The sequence below is a fragment of the Blennius ocellaris genome, assembly GCF_963422515.1.
Source record: "Blennius ocellaris genome assembly, chromosome: 4".
NCBI lineage: Eukaryota > Metazoa > Chordata > Actinopteri > Blenniiformes > Blenniidae > Blennius > Blennius ocellaris.
Genome location: NC_137653.1, coordinates 1,713,782 through 1,727,262, shown reverse-complemented (window position 1 = coordinate 1,727,262; position 13,481 = coordinate 1,713,782). Strand labels below are relative to the sequence as shown.

The 13,481-nt window shown below is 49.1% G+C and overlaps 1 protein-coding gene across 1 annotated transcript; it reads right to left on the bottom strand.

The window, feature by feature from the left end:
• Positions 1 to 8,543: 8,543 nt before the first annotated feature.
• Positions 8,544 to 9,941, bottom strand: LOC308129394 (paired box protein Pax-7-like; the record flags this gene model as incomplete). The annotated part of the gene is made up of 2 exons (XM_080495334.1): positions 8,544 to 8,659; positions 9,695 to 9,941. The coding sequence occupies 2 exons, from the start codon at positions 9,939 to 9,941 to the stop codon at positions 8,544 to 8,546; spliced, it is 363 nt and encodes a 120-aa protein (XP_080351460.1).
• Positions 9,942 to 13,481: the final 3,540 nt, after the last annotated feature.

Sequence of the window (13,481 nt, the reverse complement as noted above, 5' to 3'; positions counted from 1 at the left end):
ATTAAGAGGTCAACTATTGAAATCTGATGTGCGCCTCTCAGGCTGAGGGACTTCAACAGATGGAGGGAAAGAGAGAGGGAAGGTAAGAAGTGGACGGAGGAAGGAGGCACTTCAGATTAACAAGCACTATGTTATACAGCTCGGCGATCTTACGTTACGTTCGGCTAAAGAGGCCGCGAGCCGCCGCCGCCGCCGACATTCCCACATTTGCTCCGGCGACACGGACGTGCTTTTTTAAAAAGGGAATCATGGACTTGATGTAACTTGAGTGACGTTACAGCGGAGAGCTGTCTTCACCTCCGTCTCCCGGCGTCGTTAAGGAGGAGCGAGGACGGTCCGGCGCGTCACGTGACCTCCTGACCTGCGGACGACAGATTTCAGCGTCAAAACACACCAACGTGTCTCACATACATGATGTTTAACACCCGTTCTAACACAACGTCTACATTCTCACCGACATTCACACGCTGACCTATTTCTAATACCTCTGTTGTGCAACATACTTTTGATTTAAAACATTTTACACTTACTTTATTGCGTGTTCACGGCACGTCGACGTTTACATTTCCAGCGCAAGGCTTTTGAAGCGTTTTGCCCACGGCTGCACTTTTTGAATTTGTTGCAGTCGCCTCGTCTGCAGCAACTTTTATAACATGTAGACTTGACATTTTGTGCACAATACTTGTTTTTTTTGGTACTTTGTTATCACATATGTCTATTACATGTTTGCTGCTTTAACGTACTTCAATAACCTGCTTTATACGTTTTTATATACGCCACGTCTTGTAATTCCTGTATTTATCACAGATGCACGTGGCGATTTCGGTGCCGTTGCTCAATAATTAATGCATTTGTTGTGCAAAACTTGCAATTTAAAGAATGTGCGCTTTTTATTTTATTTTAGGTTGAATAAACAATTTCATTGCTTTTGTTTTTTGGTTTTTTTTTAATGATGTACTTTAAATTTCTTTGTTCAAAAGTACATTATTGTGTGGTTTCTATACGTGTAAATGATAGATAAAGGGTTGGTTTGTGTTTCACTGCGACAGACGGACGATGTCCATACAAAGCAACATTTCCATTTCCTTTAGTGTTTTTTTTTTTTTTTACTTTAAAAGCTCAAGTTCTAAAAAGCAGGACAGCGGTTTTAGATAAAAGCTCAGTGGAAGTGAAGGACCGCTGTCCTCTCCATCCATCCATCCACCCCCCCTGAAGCTTTTAACCACATTCAGGATGATTTCTCCTCCACACACCTTACGCTCCCTGCAGTTAAAGGGCACTTTTCTATCCCTGAGTCGAGAAACTCTTAAAAACTTCAAACTTTGCAGCTTTTGGCAGCTTTTCTGCAAAAAAAAAAAAAAAAAAAAAAAAAGAAGAGAGAAATACATGCCAGAACTCGGCGTCTCCGTGTGTCTCAAACATAAGGTTCTGCATTTAAAGTCAATTCGACACCTCATCTCAGTGTGAATCCCCCCCCCCCCCCTTCCCCCCCCTGTCTGAAAGCATGTGTGATATGAAGCGTCAGAGAAGTTTGAGGTCTTGTCTCGTCGTTCCCATCGGCTACACTTTCATCCCTCGCTCCGCCGCTGCAGACCACCACCCCTCAGCTACCCCGGCCAAATGAGGTGTTCTGCCTTCAACGCCCTCCTCTCTGAAGAATCTGAGGAGTTCAGAATCTGTTGTGGAAGGGGGGGGGGGAGAAGGGGGGGGGGAAACTTTGGATCTCAAACACAAACATCTTTTATTCAAAGGGTGCCTGTAATCACAAATAAATAGCTTTTCTGGCGATGAGGCACAAGAGAGAGAGAGAGAAAGAGGGAGAGAGGGAGTCTATCTCAGGAGCAGATAACTAGTAGATATGATTCCTTAGATAAGGAGCAGTAATTTGGCTTTTAGAGATAGCTCCGGGGGCCGCTGTGCTGAGCCGTGCTGATTTACTGTGTGTATGGGAGGTTGTTTTTTTTTTTTTTTATTCCCCCACATTTTTATCTCTCCTGTTGAAGAGCTTTTCATCTCTGATGATTTTCTCCCTCCCTCTCTCTCTCTCTCTCTCACTATCTATCTCTTTCTTTTTTTTTTTTTTATGTATTTCCCCCCAGAAGGTGAGATCACAAACCCACAGAAGGCAGAGTGGCATGTTTTAAAGCGATGGACAAAATACAAATATTTGAAAATGTATTTCATGGTAATTATGTCAGGTTTCATGGCCTTGGCACAGTACTGAGGCGCAGCCTGGATGCCTTAATTTGTATAGAAATTGTAATCATTTGTTCATTTCAAGGTGAAAATTGCATTTTTTAATTTAAATTGTATCCTGCGTGATAGGCTATTATCTAGAAAAATTGTCTCTGTGTACGGCGGTCTATGCCCCGCCGTCACGCCTGTTCGGAGCCCACTTCTCCTGAGAAAGGGCTGGTATATGAATCTCCTGACTGAATGCACCCAGCTTGTTCTTCACTTAGAGCCGCCACTGCGCTCATTTCCATTTTCTCCCCGTTATTAATATTAATTAGTTGGAGAACACAGCCCCGGATTCTAAAATGTAAATGGCGCCCGGGCTTCACAGTGATTTTTATCTCACTTCGATTTCGTAGATTTACAACTTTACTTCAAGACTTCTGTTCCTCTGCTTTTGTATTTATTTATTTATTGGGGGGGGGGGGGGGAGTGTCTTTTATAAGTGCTTTCATGGAGGCGTTGCTCTGTGTACGTTCCCCTGCTCCAGTCGAGTCCGGGCTGATCTGGCGAAGGTATTAGTTCACAGATTAAATGTAACGTAAGTGAAGGACTTTATAATTGGGGCACAGTGACTTCCAGTGAATCAGACTATTTTAAGCTATGACAATACCCTGTTTGAGCTCCTTCTTTTCCCTTCTACATGACAGATTATCTGTCTATAATAACTGAGAGGGGTAACCGTGAAATTCAAAATACCTCAAATGTTCTGAAAATAAGATTTTTTCGTCTTCTTTTTTTTTTTTTTTTTTTCCTCCATATGCAAAATACGTGTCGGGGAAGGAGATATATGCACAGCAAGCTGTGCGTCTGTGTCTGTGTCAGTGGGATCCTCGAGGTGACGAGCACAAAGCTGAGGCTCAGGTACACAGCGTATGCTGGCATAATTACAGGATTTGGGGGGATTATTATACTGTAAGTGCTTTCATGGCGACAGCTGGGAGCTTTTTTACTCCCTGTGACACATAATCTCAAAGAATAAAACCAGGACCCCCAGAGCATCTCTTAATCATTTCTTAGCATACCTGCACACGGCTCTGAACTCTCTCCGAAGACAAATTCGTAAAATTAGAATATAATTATCATATCTGCTCCAAATCACCCAAAAGTGCTGTTTTTGAACACGTTGTTTTATTTATATATTTATTTATTTCGCATTCAAAACGGAGACGTTTCTGGCCTGATTTCCTTCCCCTCTCTCTCTCTCTCTCTCTCTCTCTCTCTCTGTTTGTTTGTTTGTTTGTGTTCTACCTTCCTGGCCTCCTTCGCCTTCCCCGGCAGGTCTATCTATCACGGCACGGTCAGGTTCGGGAGCCCCGGCCCCAAATCAGATCAGAATCAAGAGCCTCTATTTCCACGGCTCATTTTTTTTTTTTCCCCCGAAAGTCGGTATGACCGGGGGGCCGGGAGGACCGAGAGGCCGGGGTGCGCTCCCCTATCGCCGCCTCCTGAGCGACACGGGGCCTCCTGGTCCCCGCAGTACGGCTCAGGAGTTTCATTTCCATCCCTGTGATCTAAACAAACCCATTACCCGCCAGCCACTTATGCGCAGGGGCAGTTCGCAAGCCCCCGGGCCCCGAGGACGCAGCCCTCGGCTAAGCCACCGTGGCGCAGAGCCACCTTCAATGGCCGCATGTCCACATATAGGAGGAGGGAGGGAGGGATGAGGAGGTGGAGGAGCGCGGAGCTCGGGCCCCCTTGCGCTTTATCTAAAGCGCTCCAGAGAGGCGAGTGGAATCGGCTGTTGTGGGGCTCTGTTTATCCCCTGCTCCTGTAGTCAATCAATTAGGGGATGAAAGGGGGAGATGAGGGAAGTGTCACAAAGCTCTCCCACACAGCAGCGGCCGGGCCGCCGCCTCGTCCGGCCTGACTGACAGAAAGGCCGCCGGGAGACGACGAGGCACCTCGCGGAGGCGAGGGGACAACCGTGGCACATGCCAAGGTCTAATCCGGACGACCAGAACGCAAACTTTTCCAGAGGAGCATGCGGAGGACGACACACGGCAGGCGGGAAGCCGCCGAGCAACGCGGCGTCCGAGGGGGCAGACGAATCCGCCGGTCGCCGCGGGATGAACTCGTACGGAAGGGGAACTTGCTCTGGGATCGACGTGCCTCGTTGGCACCCGAGCTCACTGTTTAGTCTCTCTAAAACAATGTTTTGTAATCGGACGCCGGGAAAGTCAAACCGAGCTGAGCCACGATGATCCAATGCGGCGATAACGCCGCGGGTTCCCCCCTGACCCCGTCCCTCTGAAGGGAAAACCGAAGTATGAACACGCCAAAGTGTGAAACATTACCTCACCACCTCGGTCCGACGGGAGGTTTCACTTCCACGTTGCATCAATTTCATCTGCTCGTGCGATTTTGACGTTAATAACTCCGATTAGCGACGCCTTTAAACGGGCTCATTTAATTGCTGGACGGACGTTGTTTGGAAAATGTAAACTCCGCCTCACACGGTGCAACTTGGTATGACTCCGCTTTCAAATGCTCTTAAAACCAGGGAGGACTGGAGGGACATGCCGACGCCGTGTCCGACAAACCTCCAGCAGCGCCGCCGGTTAGACAACCTGAATGAGCGCCACTGTTCCAAGTTGCAGTGTGAAGCACCACCACCGCCCACCTCCACACCCCCCCCATGCATTCACACCATACCACAGAGATCTGCTGTCTGCATTCTGCAGGTCAGAATGAATGACTTCCACACAGCTGCAGCTCCACAGCGACGACGTCTGAGCTCTCGTCACTCACTAACGGCAATCAGCTGCGACGAGCCGTGACCCCGTGACCCCAAACCGGCACCACACACAAACAAAAAACCAAAAAAACTCACCTCAGTGGTACCTGGTGGCGTCAATACAGATGTGATACAAAAGATCAAAGCATGAAGGGAACTCTTTTCTTTCAAGTTAAAGCCGTCTTCTTCATCTCACCTGCAAACAACCTGTACAGCTGCATAATCAATATTATTAACATTTAGAATAAATAATCAGAATTTTTTTTTTTTTTTAAATGGACCAAAATAGCATGATAGCTGTAAACTTTGAAAAACAAACAAAAGAAAAAAACACGCGCTCGTCTGGAAATTCTGACGAGAGTTTAAATATTGATGCTTTAACAAAAACCGACTGACCTCATATTGGTGACATCAGTGTTTTAACATCAACCTGCTTTTACACGCAGATACAGGGGAGGTCGTTCAGTTATCGATTAGTTTAAGTTGGTCGAGCTTCGTCTTTTAAGAGTTTATTTTGTTTGTACCGAGGCCAAAGATCTTCAATTCAGTGCAACAGATGAGAGAAAAATCCTCCTTCCTCTGGCCATTCTGGACATTTCTGCTGAGAAAATTCAATAATTAGACCAAAATGTGGTTAAAAATATGCCGACGACTTACTTTTTAAAAACATGGTTGTACTAAATGTATGCAGGTATACATTAGTAAGTGTAATTCAGAAATAGAATCTTTTGGAAAGTGTAAAACTGAGCAAAGCAACATGAGATTTTCCAGCTTATAGTTAAAAAGAAGTGATTTCTCTTCACGTCTTCAGACGTCTTTCCCCATCCTGTTATAAATAAGTAGTAGAAACGGCCGATAAAGCGTTTGTAGATTATTAACAAACATGCACTTGATGCACAACGTTACGAGACGCAGGAAAAAGAAGGAGGGACGGGTGGCAGAGTTGGTTTTGGATCTTTAATTGATAACAGTTACGCCAGTGTTACAGTAAACACACCAACAGGCTGAAGGTAGTAAATACCAATACAAGTTTCCCACTACTCTAATACTTCATACAGCAGAATAAATTATACCATGATAATATACACACATGCGGAACAGAAGGAGGAGTAAAGCAAAGCACAGATGTCAGAAAGCAACTAAACAGGTTAAAGGTCAAACAGACAGGAGGAAGAGGAGGAGGAGGAGGAGGAGGAGGAAGAGGAGGAGGGTAAAGAGTTGTATGCCTTAAATATCCAAATGTTTATTGATGCGGGGGGGTTAGAAATGGGCTCGACACACTAAAAGACAATTCTAAAATTCTTCCTTTTTAAAATATACACATGAGTGAAGGCGTCTTAAGTGGAGCAGCTGCAGCCATTCAGTGCAGAGTCGGCGTTGCTGTCAAGTCTCGTTGGTCCACAAATCAAAAAAACGGGACTCGATTTCCCAGAGCAGAGAGGCTGTAGTCGTCATCATCATCATCATCATCATCATCATTGTTCATGAAGTCTTGCCGGACCACCGGCTCAGTCCCAGGGTTCCTTCACTGTGATCCTCTTCAATCCCAAACCATGTCAGTGGAATTTATATGTTACTCATTTATACAAAAATCCGCCGTCCCTCACCTGGGCCAAAGGGGGAAAAAAGAAAAAAAAAACAAACAAACAAAACTTTTGGTTGAAACAAATGAACCAATTAAATACAGATGAAATAAAAAGTCCAGAGAAAAGAAAGAAAAGAAAAATACACTTGACGGGTTGCCGGAAAACTGAAATAACACGTTTCCTTCCCACAGATCCCTCGCTCCGCCGGCCCACTGCACACGCTTTTGTTTTAGTATAAAACATACACTCTCTATAAAGAAACGATACACAATCTGCTCCAGCTACTGTACATGTCTCTGAGGTTCGGCCGTCGTCACGCCGACGGAGGAACAAACACAAAACACCTCGAGTTGGTCCGCGATCAAAAGTCAACTATGAGCGCTACAACAAATGTCTCGTATCCACTATAAACTCTTTTTTCTTCTTCTTTTTTGTACATTTCGGTGAGCACGTCAAAGTGGAGGATTATTAGACGGAGGGCGGCGACGATTTCTTCTTCTTCTTTTTTTTTTTCTTTTTTTATTCCGGGGTGCATGAGAATGGCACAGCTTGTCTACTTTTTAATCTCGTAAGAGAGAACGCTGGAATGCTTTTAGTATATTCATACGCGGAGCCTGAGGAATGTTTTTCGACGGAATGCCTCGTGAGTCGGGAGAGGGAAAAAAAAAAACTACATCCCCCCCCCCAAAAAAAAAGGGAAACCAACCAAAGGTGCATTTACAAAAATGTGCTAATTACGCTATTAAAAACGGAGCCAGTGGCTGGTAGTGGGAAGGGTCACTGCGCATTAGCTTTGACATTACATTTCCTGTGATTTAATCTGCCTTACAGTGTTTAATTCACACAGGATTGGCTGGCAGACGGGATTTGGAGCGGAGGAGGACGAAGATGGGGGGGGGGGGGGGAGGGGGGGTTCCAGTTAGCCCTCCTTGGCAAGGTCCATATTTCAAAATACATTAATTTCCCCAATCGTGTTTTTGCAAACAATGCCCCCCCCCCCTCCCTCCCTACGGACCACGGCTAAGGATAGGATGGAGGTTATAAGGGGGGGGGGGGGTGGGGGGGGGTCTATTGGCCGCTTTAATTCCCTGCAGAATCCCTCCAGCCAGACTTCCCACAGAGTGGCCAAGTTCTTTAGGAATGTCAGGACGAATATGAAAGTGGGAAGGTCAAATCGCTCGTGAGCACTGGAGCTTGGGGGGGTTGGGGGGGGGGGGGGGGGGGGGTGGAGGGTGGGGGCAGCTTGAAATAAAACGGGAAAAAAAACCCAAAAGAAAAATACAGTCACCCTCTTTTTGTGCGACACGCGAAAAAAAAAACAAAAACAACAAAAAAAACTTGCACCCGGGTCATCTCAGTCATCCACTGTGTTTTACGCACCGACATCTAACAGAGAAAAGATACGAATGGAAGCAAAGAACAACAGAAATCACGTCGACCATAATCGTAGAACAGCAACAATAATCGGAACAATATCAAAAAAGGAACAGGAAGAAGAGTCGCTCAAAAATGATGTCGGCTTTCGTTAACTACTATGAACAGCGAAGGTCAGAGTGCGTGTGGCGGGGGGGGGGGGGGGTGGCTCGAAATGTGTGTCGGACTGCAGCCATGACGGGGTGGGGTGGGGGGGGGGGGGGGGGTGGGGGGTGAGAGGGGGGGGGCAGCCCGCCATCCTCGGGGTCGTCTGGGGTCCATGTCTGACCCTCTGAGCAAAAACAAAACTGGGGCAGGAGGACGAGGAGGACGAAGGGGGCGGAGCCGCCTGCGAAAAGTTACGTTCGACCCCCCCCCCGCCTGCTAGCATCACGTTCTTCAGGTGTGCAGGGGGGGGGGGGGGGTCTGCACACCGATGTCATGGCGGAGCTGGAGCTGGGAGTCCAGACGTGATGCGGCGTGGAGGAGGAGGAAGTAGAGACGGGGGGGGGGGGGGGGGGGGTGGTGGGGGGTGGTGTTGGGGGGAGGGGGGTGGGGGGGGGGGGCCCAGCTCAGTAGGCCTGTCCCGTCTCCACCTGCAGCAGCCCCAGCACCGCCGAGTGGTCGCCCAGCTTCATCCTCCGCTGGGTGGACAGGCTCACGTTCTTGGCCAGGTAGTCCACGGCGGCTGCGGGGCGACAAGACGACAAGGCAAGTGGGTCAGACAGGCGGCGACTCGCCTCGCCGCGGAAATAAGTTTTTTGGCAGGAGAGAGAGCGAGTCAAAGTCAAAAAACAAAGATGGAGGACCCCCTCCCTCCTCCCCCCCCCTCGGTGGCACGCTGCTGGCACGGCGGCCTGGTGAAGTGTCCACGCTGTCAGTCACCCGGGTCCCCGTGTGCGTCCGGCGTGCCAGTCTTCATTACCACGTGGCGTCTCCGATTTCACGCCCTCCAACACTCGGAGCGGCCGATCATTTCCCCTCCGCAGACAGCGCCCCCCCCTCCCCCCTCCTCCACCCTCCCGCTCATTACCCGGCCACTATGCTCAATCACCGTCTTAATTAACCTCACATCAGCTCGCATCCGCACCGCCATCAGTTCCCCACGACAACGCCGGCGCGCACACACACACACACACACACACACACACACACACACACACACACACACACAGAGAAAATTTTATTTAAAGACAAAACAAAAAAAAAAAAGGAAAGGAAAACGGCGCGTAAATACAAACGGATGTCGGCCTGACGGGGAAGTGAGCTTCATTCTACCTCGTCTTGAACGGCTGTGACAGCATCAGTCAATTATGCTAATCTAATAAAGCAAACTCTTTCCTGCCCCGAGGGCGGGCGGGTGTGTGTGTGTGTGTGTGTGTGTGTGTGTGTGTGTGTGTGTGTGGGGAGGAAGAGGTGGGCAAGAGGACACCGTGGCCCCTGAGGGTGTTGCCTGTTCTTTGAAGTGGCCCTCTTCTCTTTCTCCCATCCAAGTGGAGTGGGGTGTGACTAAGGCAGCTCTGTGTGAGGACGCTGGTGGTTGGGGGGTGATGGGGTGGAGGGGGGTGGAGGAGGGGGGGGGGGGGGCTTTATCAAGAGCACGTGTCTGCCTCCTTTGCACAGGGTGCAAAGGTCACGACTCCTTGTTCTTCGGACCGGAGCATCACTTCAGAGGCTTCTTTTTTGACGACAGACACTGTTTTTTTTTTTTTTCTTTACTCACTCTGGCCGTACTGGCTGTACTGGTAGCCGGCGGCGACGGGGTCCACGCTGTAGCTGGTGGCGCTGTAGGTGGGGGGGCAGTAGGACTGGGAGGAGGCCAGGCTGTCCACGCCCTTGATGGTGTCGGAGCGCTGGCTGCAGCTGGCGGAGATGGGGTTGGAGCTCTCCAGGCTGCCGTGCAGCGGGGAGATGGAGAAGTCGTGCTGGGGCTGGGAGGGGACGGCGCTGGGGTTACTCAGGATGCTCATCACCTGCGGGGGGGGGGGGGGGTGGAGAGAGCGAGCGAGAGAGAGAGAGAGAGAGGAGGATGTCAGAAACTTGGAAAATTGAGGATCAAAGCATTGAGTTGAGGGAAAGTACTTTTTTTTTTTTTTTCCCCCCGCTCTCTTGCAAGTATAGTGCCATCCCAGCACTTCACGGTAAAGATGCCAATAGAAATACACCATTTCAACTTTGAAATAGGGAAAAGCGAGAAACTTCCTCATCTTTTTTTTTTTTTTTTTAAAGAGTGGAGGAGGAAGGGAGGGCGGAGGGAGGGCGGAGGGGCACAAGGAGGGCGACGAGGTTAAAAAAAAAAAAAAAAAAAAAAAAAAAAAGGAGAAAGGGAACAAGAGACACAGTTTCCATTAGCTGGCGCTGCCAGTAAGAGTTCTGCTGTGGGACAGAAGGGTCCCAGGGTGATAATAGACCCACCATCCGTTGCCAGACAGACCCCTGTCCCGGAGCCCGAGGCCCGAACCCCCCCCCCCCCCCCCCCCCCCCTCCCTCCCTCATCCCCCCCCCCCCCCCCCCGAGCCTACGGCACAACAAGCACCGGGGGAGTCCGTAATCCCTCGCCCCTAGCCTACCCATCTCATGAATAGTAATGGAGTTGGAACTGGTAAATGATCCCTTCAGATCCCCGCACAAAGTGGCTCCGCAAAAAAAAAAAGGAGGAGGAGGGGGGGGGGTGGTGGAGGGGAGTGGGGGGGGGGGGGGGGGGGGGGGGGAGCCAACACCGCAGGTTGGGGGCCCTCGCCTCGATATTACAGTGTGTACATTATTCATTTGCGCACAAAAGCCTCCAATTCAATATTCAAGATTAATGTAATAGCATGTGACACTCGTCGGGAGACGGGCCGGGAAATGTGTTAAAGTGGAGGAGATTACTCGGAGCGCTCGTTCAGTCTTGGAGCACAGTGGCCAAGGAACGCTGTGGAGAATTTTGTTTTCTTACGCTGTGACTTTCTTTAAGTGAAAAAGGGGAAAAAGTGGAGTGTGTGTGTGTGTGGGAGAGAGCGAGAGAGAGAGAGAGAGAGGGAGAGGGAGAGATGGTACCACACATGCTTCCCCTCCTATAGCAGCTTCTTTTCAACATCAGGTTCATGTTGAGCTTCGCTATGCTGCGCTGGCCTTTGGCCCCTTTGGCTGCTAAACCAATTAGCCCATCATGGAGGTGGTTACACAGGGGTGATACGCAGGCACACACATGTTTACGCACACACACACACACACACACACACAAGCGGAGAGGCAGTGCAGGGGCAAACCAAACAGTCTGCAGACGACGCTCTCGGCCCGGAGAGCCCCGCAGAGGGAGAATTAACCACATTCTGTAAATTAATCATATCTTTAAGGAAAAGGCCCTCCCAGGAAAAGACGAAGTGTGTGTGTGTGTGTGTGTGTGTGTGTGTGTGTGTGTGTGTGTGTGTGTGTGCGTCGGGAACATGACGGCCGGTTAGTCATCTCCACATGTTAATTCTATCAAGTATGGAAAAAACCCCCCGCCGTCCCCGCCGACATCTGTGGACGGAGCATGTGACACGGATCCATAAGAGGGAGATTCATGGTCTTCTTCATGCCGGACACATGTGATGCTCTCTCTCTCTCTCTCTCCCTCTCTCTCTCTCTCCCCATCTGGAGCTGAGAGGAGGATGAGCAGAGTCCTGATAGTGAGAGTGAAGGAGGAGAAGTGGGGGGGGGGGGGGGGGGGGGGGGGGGGGGGGGGGGGGACGAAGACACTAAAGTGTCCTGAGAGAGACAGCTGGAGGGCACGAGTCCATTTTAGTCGTCGGTTAATTGGAGCTTGATTGCATCGCTTCCTCACGGAGCAGAATGGCCAACAATTGGCTCCATTATTATTCATGCTCATAAAAGTTCTTCAAAAGAAAATGAGCCCTTATCGCCGGCGCATTGCAGTTTTGGCTATTTTAGCGAATTAGGACGGGGGGGGGGGGGGGCCTGACGAGTGCGGAGGACGGCGCCCTCCTTCAGACGCCCTCGCCATAAAAAGAGGACTCCCGTGTTAAACGACTTAAGTTTTCCTGGAGGGGCGAAAAGGGGCGAGTTCTGGTGGGAGTCTTGTTCGCCGGCATGTTCACACTCCTTAATAATATATATATATATATATATATATATATAAAAAAAAAAAAAAAAAGGAAAAATCAATTCCGTGACACCAGTGTCCTCTCGGCGTGATGGAGGCACAGATAGAGGTCGGGATCCAGGGTCGGATCGTGCAGGAGGGTCTGAGCGGCTTTTCTCCACATAACCTTGCAGCTGGAATTGCAGTATAGAATAGTAGAACATATATATACGCATGCATAGATCACATGAGTTTTTGAATCGCGGCCGAATCGTTGCGCGTTTCTGCTCTTGTGACGTAAAAAGCAAAGAAAAAGCAAAGTTATTAGGGATATTCCTGTAGAAAACCTCCCCGGACTGTAAATTAACATGCTCTCAGACACAAACGACAGTAAATTATTACTTTACAGACGCCAGAGTGTCAATTAAGTGTCAATTAAGGTTTGACGCTATTGTTCTACTACGCGACGGAGGTTAAATGACGTAGCTGCTGGAGCTGCGATCTGTAGTTTCACCACGTCCGCCGGTGGTTTTCCGTGCAAATTCCGCTCGTTTAACCGGATTTAACTCGTGTTAACGGCAGCAGGTCCCGTTAAACTCCAGTCTGTCGGTTTCTCCTCTCGTCCTCCAGACTCTCAATCGCCTCCGGAGAACGTCGTCGCCGTCGACGGGAAACTTTAGACCGAGGGAACAAATCCGCCACGTTATCCTCCATCCTAACACGCCTCACTCATAGAGCAGAATTTCTCCCCCCCCTCCTCCTCCTCCACCCCTCACCCTCCACCCCCCTCCCCTGCACACTGCGTCCTCAGAGTTCGTTTGTTGTTCGACGTTGTGTGAGTGCTGGTTTGGGAGATAATGTGAGCCAGGACCTAGTTTAAAGGACAATGCTCCAGGGCGTTCCCTGCCTCCCGCACCCCCCCCCTACCCCCCCCTACCCCCCCTACACACCCACCCACTCCTCTCTCCCTCTCTACAGATAGATTACTTTATAAATAATAATAAAAAAGTAATTAATTCTCTCAACTTCTGAGCCCGTCCAGCCTGTGGCGGAGTGAGTGAGGAAGTGTAAAGTGATACCATGTGCATCCTTTCAGATAAATAAATAGCAGGCTTGAGACAAAAAAACCAAAACAAAACAGGCCCTTTTCATACTCCCCTAATTTCTTCAACAGTCAAATTACATTTTTTTTGTTTTTGTTTGTGTGAATGTTTGACGAGTTTCCCCCCCCCCCCCCCTCCTCCTCTTTGTTTGGCTTTCTCTCCGGAAATAAAAGGCTGACGACGTGACGGCTGGGAGGAAAACGCTGCGACGGTGACACCAGGAAAATGAAAAACAAGGAAATGTGCTGAAATAAAAAAAAAAAAAAAAAAAGTGGGGAAAGTGGATTTATTACACTTTAACTGTATGTAATATTGAAAACCTACAAGGCTGCAGGTCCAAC